Genomic DNA, 12980 nt, shown 5'->3' with positions numbered 1-12980 from the left:
ACAAAACTGGAAAAAGCAAGGAGAAAGAGCCAAGCATTAACATATATGCATCCCTTGTTTGCTGCTTGACTATGGATATAATATGACCAACTGTATGAAGTTCCTTTGATTTGCCTGTAATGATGGGTTGTAACTTGGAACCATGAGGCAGGATAAACCCTTTCTCCCTTAAGTTGCTTTTGTAGGGTTACTTTATTAGACAAAGAAACAACACTCTGTTTGGGTCTTCAATTTTATCCCACTGCTGTACACATCTGTTTTTGAGCCAGTCCCATACTGTTTTATTCACTCTGTAATATTGTTTGAAGTCCAGTATGGTATCCCTGGAGCAATATTATTTATGCTTAAAATTTCTTTGACTATTCTTTTGTGGTCCCACACAAATTTTAGAAGGCTGTTTGTTTGTTTTTCTATTTCTGTGAAGAATGTCATGGGAATTTTGATTAGGATTGCACTAAGTCTGTAAATTTGTTTTGATAAGAGAACTAAGTTAAATGTCATCAACAAGTAAAAGTATACATGGAAGAAGGATGAGGCAAAAAGGAGCCTAGAGAGAACAAGAAGAAATTACAAAAATGATTATGCACCCAGAGATGGGCAGAAAAATCTGCATTCTAACACTCTCCTGCCTAACTCCTTCCTGGAACATCACAAAGTGGGGAAGGATGATAAAAAGGCTTGTCTGAACAGTGAAATTTGAATTATGAACCTAAACTCAACTAAAGACAACTGTCACAGCTGGTCTCCATGAAGCCTAATACTTAACCAGTCCCTCCTCATCCTTGCCCACTGGTCCCCAGCATAGGGCTATTATCTGTCAGTCAGGAAATACTGTTTGTAGCTTATCCTTTCACAACTACTGAACTCTTGGCAGCCAGCCATTCATACAAAGCACACACTTTTAATGTTCCCAGTACAGTCAGACTCTTGTGGGAAGGCCTGTAGGTGAGCCTGCCTAACTAGCAGGTAATATACAAGACAGCTCAATTGAATAAGAGACCTACTTATTCTCTCACTTATTATGTATTACTTACAAGTTATTTATTAGTTGCAGGGATCTCCACCCTCTCCTTTTCTCTCATTCTTTTCTACATTTGGGTGGGGGATAACACCTGCATCTAATTTGAGGTGTTGAAGTACAAATGCATAAGTTAGAATTGACAAGCATTAATTTGGTACTTTAGTTGAAGACTTGCTAATTTTCAAGTGAAGATAAGAAAAGAGGGGTTTGGAGAGCAAAGGTGAGGAAAGGAGAGAAGAAAGGAAAAGAAACTACTAATGTCCAACTGTCCCTCATCCAAACAATACCTTCTCCACACAGATTAATAAGTTCTTGTTGACGAATCAGCCCTGCAGTTTCAGTCTGAAAACTGGCATTGCCAACCCTTTGCTTGTTTTATACATGACAAACCCTTGCTTTTTTCTTATTGAAAAAGCAGGTTTCATCTAGCAGAAATTGAGAACTGTGAACAGTTAACAAAATATATCCACTTAAGCTTAAAAACCAAGATGGCTTCTGTAAATTTACAACTTTGTTTAATTTTCTTGAGTTCAAGAAGAAATCAGGCATTTATATCCAGTGCCACGGGAAGATATTCATCCAAAGTATGAAGCACAAAATGCTTAACAACAGTTTAAACTGAAAGCAGAGGCAATTTTAGAATTTGACTTTTCCCGTTGAGATTTGGTTTGATTGATAGGACTGTTGCAAGCATCCATAATATCCAATGAACCCTCACCACCTTTATATTCAAATCCATCCACAGACAAACATAGTGACATTTAGATGCTTATTTAAAATATTTACTTTCAACTTCCTTAAATGTGGTAGCAGAAGAATTTCTCTCAAAAAAATACGTTGAATTGTAAACATTTTGAAGTGCAATACATCTCTGCAAACTACAATCAATATTACTGAAATATATCAACAAGAACACTACCTCTGTAGCTCCTGTAAATATCTCAAGACTAGGAAGAAAAGTCTGAGAATATCATACATAATTTTTGTATTTCTTCCTACTTTTAGGTGATGAGTTAAGTATGTCATTTAAATCTTTACCCATGCTAATAATAGTAGATGATTTAGATGATTTTAAAAAAATCATAAAAACTTCAAGGTTTAAACAAGGAAGATTCTTAAACTACACAATGTCAATAGGCTGTTGTTTGTTGTTGCCCTGTTAATACTGTTTCTTTAATAGTCTCCATGTTTTTAAATGACAGGTACTTAGTTACAATACCTGTCCATGTTAAAATACTTTTACAATTGGAATCATATACAAAATCAAGTTTTGAATCATGTACCAATTACCACATACTATAACAATAATGGTGTTTTTTTAACATATCTATACCTTTTCAATTTTACTAGAAGTAATTCCCCTTAAATAAATGATTTGGGGATATCAGAAGTGACTCTCAGGGAATGCTTCACAAGACCTCACTTTCCTTCATGACAGTCTAGAACATCTGCTTTGCAATCTGGCAAGCAATATGTAGCCAAAACAGTGCACATCATCTATGGAGGCTGGAGCGGACCTAAGGAATGTGACAGCTGGCTATTTGCCTACAATCTTCATGCAGAAAAACAAATTCTGTATGCAAGAGAAAACAGTGTATAAAAGAAACAAGTGGCTTTAGGAAGGTAAGAACATTAGCTATTTTATGCTAAAGGATGGAAAAGACCATTGTTAAAAGAACTTTAATCTCTCCAGAATGTCAGTCAGCAGTTTTAAGTCACATACACTCTGAAACCAGAGACGGACATGGTTTTTGGAGGATGTCCACAGAAGGCCTGGCAAGCATTACCAGCCTCAACCTGGCTTCACCAAACGGCAGATCATAATATTCATATTTTAAGACAGAAAATGACACTTAATTGAGCTGAACAGAGAAACAAAATGACCTTGGGAATTTTTTTTTTAACTAGGCATCACAAATTTAAATTCCTCAAAACATAGTAGTATCTTATTATTTACAGGGTTAATACTGACCACCAACTATCAAGAAAGGAAAGATAACCTGCAAGATCTGCAACTTCCAAAGGGATTTGAAATTTCCAATTATTAACCTTTCCATGAAATTTTAAGTGACTTCAAATTTGAATGTAATGTGCTGTATACTACAGAGTTGATGACAATGCATTCTTATGAGCACCTGAACTGAAGCTACAGCTACAATAAAGACAATGTAAATAACTGCTAAATATAAAACTGGAAACTGTACTTGATGCAACAGTAAGAGCCCAAAACAACAGCCAACATATCCTGCAGTCACGCTTGTATAATTGTGTAACTCATCTCAACCAAAGCTATATCTGACCACACCCACACTAATCTTCAATTCTTACATAGTAGAAGACACACAATGGACCATACTTCTCTACATCAGGTTCCTTCCTTGTCACTGTGACAGAATCCCTAATAGACAAGAAAGGAGACTAGCATTTTGATTCATACTTTCATAAATATTTCAGTCCTAATGACAAGCCAGAGCATTTGTGGTGATTCTTTTACCTTTCTATTACTTTTAAAATTTAAAAAAATTTTGAATTGTGTCAGTTTGTCTGTGAGTGCATATTTGAGCATGATTGCATGTATAAAGAAGAGGGTGGTAGATACTCTAGAGCTGTAGTTACAGTAGTGAGCCACCCAATAAAGACATAGGAAATCAAACTTGGAACCTGTGTTAGAACAGCAAATGCTCTCTTAACTGCTGAACCACTTCCCAGGTCCCAGGTGGGATAGTTCTGTCCTTAACACTAGGAATGTGCACAGCTTGTCCACATTGTGAGATAGAACACAGAGAAACTGGACCAGAAGCAAGACAGAGCTCCTAAAAATCCAGGTCCCCGTGATTGATAACTGCCAACCAAGCTTCTGACTCTAGATGTTCCTGTAGCATCCCAAAAAAACACCATGAGCTAGGGACCAAGTATTCACATACATGAGACTGTGGAGAAGATTTCAAGCTCAGATCATGACATACACCATTGCCATTACTGAAACCATACCAGTGACATAAAAATGACTTATAGAGCTTGGAGTGTAGTTTAGTTTGTAAACTGCTTGCCTAGCATTCAAGAAGCTCTGAGCTTGATTCCTCAGCACTATATAAACTGAGCATTTTGGTACACACCTATAATTCCAGTATACTGGAAGATGATCATAAAATCAAGGACATCCTTGGCTACAGTATGCATGAGTTTAAGGCCATCACGGGATACATGAGAACCCACGTTAAACATAAAAATATGGACTTAACTGTTTATGTATGAATAGAACAGTAAATTGCAACAAGCAAAGATTCAGAAATAAGGCTTCAGACATTACTTTATATAGGCCTAGAGGTCAACAGAGGGCGACCCCATGTAACAAAAAGGCACGACTGGGAACAATATAATAAGAGTACAGGCTGAGTTCAAGGAATAGCAAAAATTTTAATTGATATAGAAATCTATAAATAAGAAAGCCAATGTCTGTGGCTACCTAGAATGAACTTTGGATTGATTTCAAATAAGCATAATTAGTTAGTGTCAGTACAATACTCCAAATGATGATCTCCCATACACATACCTAAATGCTAATATTTAAATATGTTTCTTTTAGAATTTTAATAGCAATATTATACACAGAAAAAAGTGCACAGTTACTCAGCATATACCTCAATAATTTCACAAAGCAAATACTTTTTTAAAGCAGATTTTAAAGGAGTATCTAAGGTTTCCATGGCTTTTTCAAAGGCCATTTGTGTTATTTATCCTTCACACTCCATCCTCTTTCCTGCCCTTGCAATCTCCACCTGACTTAATTTTTCTTGTTTTCATATTCCCAATTCTCTCTTTACACAATCACCAGGCTCTCTGATGCTTCCCCCATGGTCTTTATACACACACAGAGTGCTAGAGTTAACTGAGGAATGATACCCCTTCTAGACACCAAAGACTATCAAATCAAAAGCCCAATGCCAGAAATTAGTAATTACTTCTTGAGTTGCTGGTCAATGAGATCCTATAGACCACCACCACCCTAAATTACAGGACATGGCTATTGCTCTTGGCAATTCTCCAGAATGTGAATGATAAGACTTTACTGCTGAATACAATATTTACTCAAGTTATATAACATGGAGAAATAGAGTTGATACCAATGTGGAAGTTTAACCCTATAGCCACCTTTCATCGTGCTAGAAGGTGCTACAGACACAATGGAAGAAGGAAAGTAAACATCAATTTTATCCAGCTGTGGACCCTCTGAGCTACATTAATGACTGTCTCAGCAAGGACTGCCTGAATAGTGGCACAAATATTATAGGAATAACCAAACACTTTTTCTTATTGGATGTAAGTCTTGCTCCACAAGATAAAACGCATATGGTTATGAGTACTAAGAAGCTGTGATTAGAAAGACCACATATCATACTACTGCTATTCTGCTAAATGGCCATAGTATTAAACCAACTCCTAATACCTAATAAATGCATTTCTCAACTCTCATCTCAGAAGGTCTTTTTGCAGTACATGACTTATGCAAAGACCCACAACTACTTATCAAGTAGTAAATAAGATACTGTAGAGTGTTCAGCCCTAAACAAGACATCTTATCTTCCATTGTGCTTCTTAACTTAGGGATCATCATGGAAGAGGAGATAGAGCCAAAGCACTAAATGACTGTATCAAAGTAGTGTTTCATGGATACAGCAAGGCACTTGTATATTTAAATTCACAGTTGTGACAGCTTGCATAAGATCTGCACAAGATCAAGCTAGACAAAATTCCTGCATATAAAGGGAAAGTGGTCATGAACTTCCAGTTTTAAATGAGCAGATATTGACAACTGATAGCTACCAGGTGAGTTGGTTTTCTTTAAGGGTATGACCCATGGTTGGTCAACCAGGAATATGTGGCTAGCACAAACTGGACTCAATAAATTATTACGAAAATAAAAGAATGATATTCCTTCTCCTTGAAGTAATGAATCCGAAAGTAATTAAGGGGAGCAATGGAGGATCATCAAAATACATTGTATGGAATTCTCAGAGAGTCAGTAGGAATATTTTTGAAAAAATAGCCTCTGATGATCACTTCAGGAATTCACTTCATTAAGTATTCATTCCATCATCATTTCTAATACTGTGTATGAATTTTGCTCATTTTTGAACTTTACATAAGTGAAATTAGCCACACTATTTGTGATTGGCTGTTTTAGCTTGAAAGGTAATTTGAGTGATTTACCTAGAATATTTTAAGTAGTTGTGTAAGTTTGCTCATTTCACTGCAGTATTATATTAGGTAAATAAAATTAGAATTAATAACTAGAACTAAATATAAAATACTTAGAAAATAATATTGCAGGTGATAAGAACAGAGAAAGTTTTAGGTTTTTGCTATATGAATAAAGATCCTATGTTTGATGAAAACAGTGGTGTGCTCAAACTACATCATGTGGGTTCATGAAAGTCAATCATTAAAATTCAGTAATATAAGAGTTGGCAATTAGACAAAAAAAAAAACACTACTTAAAAACACACATGCACACACACGCACACATGCACACAATAATAGATTAGAAGAAAAAGGAAGGAATAGCCTTGAACATATTGGCACATGAAAAGACTTTCTAAACAGAACACCATTAATACAGGCACTAAGATCAACAATTAATAAATGGGACGTCAAACTGAAAAGCTCACACAACAAAGGATAGTGTCATTTAGACTAAGTGGGAGCTACAAGACACACCTGATAGAGGGCTAATATCCAAAATATGTAGAGAACACAAGAAGCTACCTATCAAGAAGAAAAATATCTCAATTTTAAAAAATGGGACACAAATCTAAGCAGAGAATTCTCAATAGAAGAATCTCACATGGCTGAGAAACACTCAAAGAAATGTTCAACATCCTTAGACACCAGAGAAATGCAAATCAAAACCACTTTGAGATTCCATCTTAAACCTGTCCTATAAGGACAACTACAAGTTCAGGTGTAGTTGACCAACATATAATTGGACTCTATAGTTGATGTTCTGTTTTCATTTTTTTGTTTTATTTTTGAGGTGTGGTTTTACATTGGTCTTGTTTTTGATTTTGGCTGTATTGAGTTTTTGTTTGTTTGTTTTCTTAAAAAAGAACTGCAAGTTAGGTCAGTGAAGGGGATGAGGATCTGAAAGGATTTGGGGGAGGAGGAGAATTTAGCAAAGAGAAGGAATCATTGAAGAAAATCTAAACAGAGAAATGGAATCTTTAAAGTCAAACAAAAAACTTCAGAGGTTAGACAACAAAGTATAAGACATAGAAGACAGAATTTCAGAAGTTGTATGCTATTGTGTTTGTTGTCTTTGTATTGTTTGACTGCTGAGGAAATAGCAACTGTTAAAAGAAATGTTGCTGGATTAATTAAATTTACATATTTTAAAACTGCTTTAATTCCAAAATTTAAGTCTAAGGACAGGTTACTGGGGAAGAGAATTTCTATTTTTGTTTACACAGAAAATGAGAAGCTGTGGATTACTTCCAGACTAACATGGTTTGATCAAGCAAGACTCCCTGAAGCAATATCCCAGGTGATCCAACATTCAAAACAGCTTGGACAAGGCAGCCTTACAGACCACTACAACTAGGATTTCTACATCTTCTTAGGATCCCCGAGAGAGCACCCCTTACCAGCAGAAAGCAGTTTGGAAAGAACGGAGTGCAAATTCCCAATTATTGTCTATAAATACTTGTTTTAATTTAAATGGGGTTGGTTATAAATGGTTAATGACCACAACGAATCTCAAAGGTAAAAGGGGGATTATGGAATAGATATAAATACTTTGTTTTGGAATGGATTTTCATTTATTGATACATTTTAAGGTCAATTTTGTGATATGTATATTTCTCCTCTTGTTTAGGTATTGTGTTTATATAGCTCATTTAAAAATGTAATGTATAATTTAGTACAGATTACAGACAGTTACCTATGGTACTCAAAACTTAAGTTAGGTTTTCTGGATATCTAGAGACATATTTGAGATTGATAAATATTCTTCAAACTTTTCAAAGACCTACAGAATATCACATTTAAAATGGTTTAGTGGTTTCTTCCTCCTCCTCCTCCTCCTTCTTTTTTTTTTTTTTTTTTAAATCAGTGAGGCACAACTGCTCCTGGAAAAACCACCTGCCTCAGAAAGGAAGAAGGACATGGAAGAAACTCATTATGGAGTTTTCTTCCGATATGGCAAGACTAGCCATTTGGACAAAATACTGCCCTTGTTTGAACTATTTGACTTAATACTGTATAAAGTGGACATGCAGGACCCACAGGAAAGATACAAGATGGACATTACTACAGGGTTCCTGCTTCATGGAAGAGTCTGTAAAATGTAGCCTGCCAGTAAAAGACCTTACAAGAATAGCTTGCTTGCCCAAACAGTTAATCTATAACAAGTTGGTGGGGTATGAACATATGTGACTTCTGTAGAATATAAAATGTTTAATCATGTAAGGGATATGGAAACCATGCCCCCCCATTTGTACTCATTATAATCATCCACTTGAAAAACAGAATGTAACCACATTTTAATTCCTATAGCCTGAAAAACTCAGTTGGGATATATAAGCTTTAGAAAAAAAGTATACAGAAGAAAGAAAGAAAAAACATAGAACATATGAGAACAGAGAATCCAGAAGGAAGCCATCAAGAGAGTGCATGCTATTTCCCTAAACCTCCCTCAGAAAAGTCTAGCTTACACTGACTCTGTGGATTCCTTTCAAAGCCCTATGTTGATGGAAGCTGCCCTCCCCCGGACAATAGTAATACTATTTGCTTTGTTTTGGTTAATTTGAAACTAGATCTCACTGTGCAGTTCAGGCTAGTCTTGAACTCGTATTTCCCCATCTCAGCCTCTGGAGAGCTCCACACCCAGCTCTCTTCAACAGTATACCTCAATTAGCCAAAGCTGGGACAAGAAGGAAGTCAGTGAGGTATCTCCTTAGACTGCATTTGTTTTTAAGTCTATTAGTATTTAAATAATTTACATACCATCTACTTTACTTGTCCCCTTTACACATACAAACAGAAATGCCTAAAAGAGATGGATCAAAGAACAACAAACTCAGTAATTCTCAAATTATACAGACATTGAATCACTGATGTATTTATATATAACCTTTCTTAGCTGAGTCATGAGTTATATAATAAAGACTATAAACATTAACATTAAAAACATCAACCCTGGAAACTTCATAAGTACTTACAGAAAGTTATTTGATAGTCACCATTTCTCTCTAACAAAATTTTAATATATAATTTATAGTAAAGTTCTAAATGCAAGGGATGGAATGTGTATCATTTTCTGACCATTTATATATAGAGTCCAGGAAATTCTGGAGAAATTGGAGGTTACCAAACTCACACTCACACTCCCCCTTTAACCATAGTGGAGCCATATATTAAAAAACATATTATTTTTCATAAAATGCTCCACTTAGATATGTCTTCCCCGCTAGAGATGATTATTGATATGGACCGCATTTAGAAATTCCCATCATATATAAATAATCTAGTGAGAAGAAACACTGCATAGAGATGAGAATACCTTCCATGTAAAATATTAAAATTAACTTCCATGACAGTATAAAAACTGACAGGACATGAAAACCCAAATAACCACAGTTAACCTTTTCTACACTATGAAAACCTTTCTTCAAGTGAAATGTCAGTACATAACAAAAATAAAAGCAGAACTACCATGTTCAAAAGCTAAGAATGGGGCTGCTCCTTCCTTCTCCTATGTCTTCCTGTTCCTGCTTCTCTAGTCCCATACATCCCTCCCTATCCCCAGAGCAGTCATACAAGTGAAGCCAAATAGTAATAAAAGTCACTTTACCTGGACTTGAAAGTGATATATATTTTTAGAAATTCACACGATAAATTTCACATTTAAAAATAAAGTGAATGTAACCAGCTAAAACTAGAACTTACACATGCTACATAATTAGAAATCAGTTGCTTCTTTTCAAAGAATAATGACTTATTATGGTTGAGAAAAGTAGAGAATAAAAGCAGAATATTGTTATACTTAAAACAGTTACCACTTAAAAGGGAAAAAATTAACTCACTATCCAAATGTCATTCAAAAACACTGCACAAATCAATGGTCTATTCAAACAGAGACTAACTTCCCCCAACTCCCACCCCTGAGACAGGGTTTCTCTGTGTTGTTCATGCTGTCCTGGAACTTTCTCAGTAGAACAGGCTACGCTTTAATTCACAGAACTCTACCTGCTTCTGCCTCCCAAAAGCTGTAATTAAAGGTGTGGATCACCACCACCTGGCTCGTGACTTCAGACATTTGCTTTTACCTGAAAACCAGATCAACAAGTGTTCTACAACAAGAAAAGCAGGCCACCTAGAGCAGGGTGATAAACACTCACTGGAAAGCTCCTGATTTCTTTACTTCTATTATAAAGTACTTATTGAGGTTACACCCTCTGTCCCAGTGCTCAACCAGCTTACCTGAACAAGGAGGAGCTAATGGGCCCCCACACTGATAGCTGGGAATCCAGCATGGGACTGACTCAGGCCCCGTGAACACATATCTCAGCTAGAAGGCCTAAGCAGTCTAAGGGTCCTCATACAGTGGAACCAGGATGTATTCCTGGTGCACAAAAGGACCTTGTGGACACTTCCCCCATGGAGGGATACTCCCTTAACCTAGAGACAGGAGAGACATCCTAGTCCCTACTCCAAAAGACTTGATAGATTTAGATGACCCCTCATGGAGGGTATCACCCTACATGTGGAGTAGGGGGTGGTGAGAGGGGAGGGTGGTCATGATGCATGTGAGGGTGGAAGAGATGGAAAGAGGGAGGAAGGGAGGGGGAACTGGGATAGATATGTAAAATAAAAATAAAATAATAAAAATAGTAATAAAAAGTAAAATAAAAAAATAAAGTACTTATTAGGTTGTACACACATTTTATTTATAATGTTCTCTCCAAATGAAAGCATTCAACAGAGAGTTCACCACCTTTAACAAAATAAGAGACAGTTTAAAAAACAATAATTCCTGGGTGTTTTAGTTGAAACTTCAATTTATTACATGAATATTTAATTACCTGATTTTTTTAACTGAATAATCAGTTACTTCAATTTTTCAAAAATTACAACTAAAGTTAGTAACCAATTATAAGTTACATATTTCTTTGCTTGGCACATTTGTGACAAGTGAATAAACAATTAAGACAGCCAATTTTGCAGCTTTTTAAGGATTTGTGCAATCTAGAACAAAAGTATTCTCTAGGAGTTGGCTTAACTGTTACTATGCTATTGGGTGGCAATAGAAAACTGAACACATTCAAATATTTATTGTTTGATTTTATAGTTGTGTATCTAAAATGTATTTCCAATTTTAATTATAAAATGTACTGTCAGCCAGGCATTGATGACTCACGCCTTTAATCCTGGCACTCAGAAGGTAGAGGCAGGTGGATCTCTGTGATTTCGAGGCCAGCCTGGTCTATAGAGCTAGTTATAGGACAGGCTCCAAAGCACTACAGAGAAACCCTGTGTCAAATAAATAAATAAATAAATAAATAAGTAAATAAATAAATAAATAAAATGTGCTGCCATTTTTAGAAATAAAATGGATACATGATGCATATTTCAATATACCTTTTCTACATTAAATGCTTTATACCAGATGCCACTTTTTTATACTTTATATAAAATGTCACATTTTCTGAGGAATATTGCTCATTCAATGTGAAACAAATTCATACCTTGTGATAATTGGCTGTTCACTATGTAACTTAAGAAAGAGACATTAAAACAACAGTTGAACATTAGAACACCAGGATAGAAAAATTATTTCTGAAATATTACATTTTGACATTTTATGTTTGTTTTAACCTTAAAACATATTTGTCAGCATCAAACTACTTTTTCAGTGCCAAAACATTTACTTATACTAGTTTTCCTCACTAAAAAGATTATCCATAATCAGTAAATTTCCTTTCATTTCTACCCTCATTAAAGGAGGAAAGCAAAGCTTTCCAAGTGTAATTGTATTTTCTTTTTTTCGTCAGTATTTTCATTATTGACGACAATATGATACAATAGTTAAACAAAGAAAGCTGAGAAAGCACTTATTTCAAAGACATTTAAACCTTTAATGCTCAATATTCCTATGTTTTCCCTCATTGCTGCAAAAACAATAATCATCATACAAATAAGGCAAATAATGACATAATCATAAGATTATACTTTGAATATACTTCTTGCAAAGACATGATAAAATTACAGTATGCAATAAAACAGAACTATAAATGCCCCCAGAACAAAGGAAGTTTCACTTACATCCACAGCTCTCTTAATAAAAGGGATCTGTGTGCCACTGTCCAGATCTTCATTAATAATAAGCCTTCTAGCCCACTGACCTGCCCTGACAACACCACTACCATGAATTAAAACCATGAGTTTCTGTGGATTTGTCAAAGCATCCTCACTCATAAAGATAAAACTCTTTGGTTCACTTTCAGTGGCATCTACCTGTAATCAAAAAAAATTAAATAATAAATAAAATGTTTCTTGATCAAACAAGCACACAATGAGAAAACAACTAATGACTACTACAAATTATTGAATGTTTATTACAGAATTATTAAGAAGAACCTCAAAATAGAAGAAAGATCTAGCAATCATATATTCAGTGCACAAGCAATATGACAGTAATTTAAATATAAATATACACAAAAAAGAATAATTAAAATATAAATTGTTACATTTTATCATTTATTTAGTATTATATTACCACCTTAAATTGAAATAGATAATTTTAAAAAGCTTCCTTTAGTTCAGATATTATCCAACTTTTTCTCACCCGCATTTACAATCCACTGTAGTAGTCATAATCAATAAATAAAGCAACTGCATCTAGATAAACTTAGGTTACAAGCTTATACTGCATGTTATCTCTAATTCTATAACTGCAGTATAT

General features: G+C 35.0%; 1 protein-coding gene across 3 annotated transcripts in view; it reads right to left on the bottom strand.

Moving 5' to 3' along the window:
• Fam172a (family with sequence similarity 172 member A) overlaps window positions 1–12980 on the bottom strand; it is a 377012-nt gene that overhangs the window by 260675 nt on the left and 103357 nt on the right. For 2 of the 3 annotated variants that reach the window (XM_051182789.1, XM_051182788.1), the window contains exon 5: window positions 12341–12532. The exons of the other annotated variant lie outside the window; for it this stretch is intronic. In XM_051182789.1, coding sequence (XP_051038746.1) covers window positions 12341–12532 — 192 coding nt within the window. The remainder of the gene's footprint in view (window positions 1–12340; window positions 12533–12980) is intronic. 3 annotated transcript variants of the gene reach the window in all.

Source organism: Phodopus roborovskii, unplaced genomic scaffold, assembly GCF_943737965.1.
Source record: "Phodopus roborovskii unplaced genomic scaffold, PHOROB, whole genome shotgun sequence".
NCBI lineage: Eukaryota > Metazoa > Chordata > Mammalia > Rodentia > Cricetidae > Phodopus > Phodopus roborovskii.
Note: the sequence above shows the minus strand (reverse complement) of the source record. Positions and strands in the feature narration are given on the sequence as shown.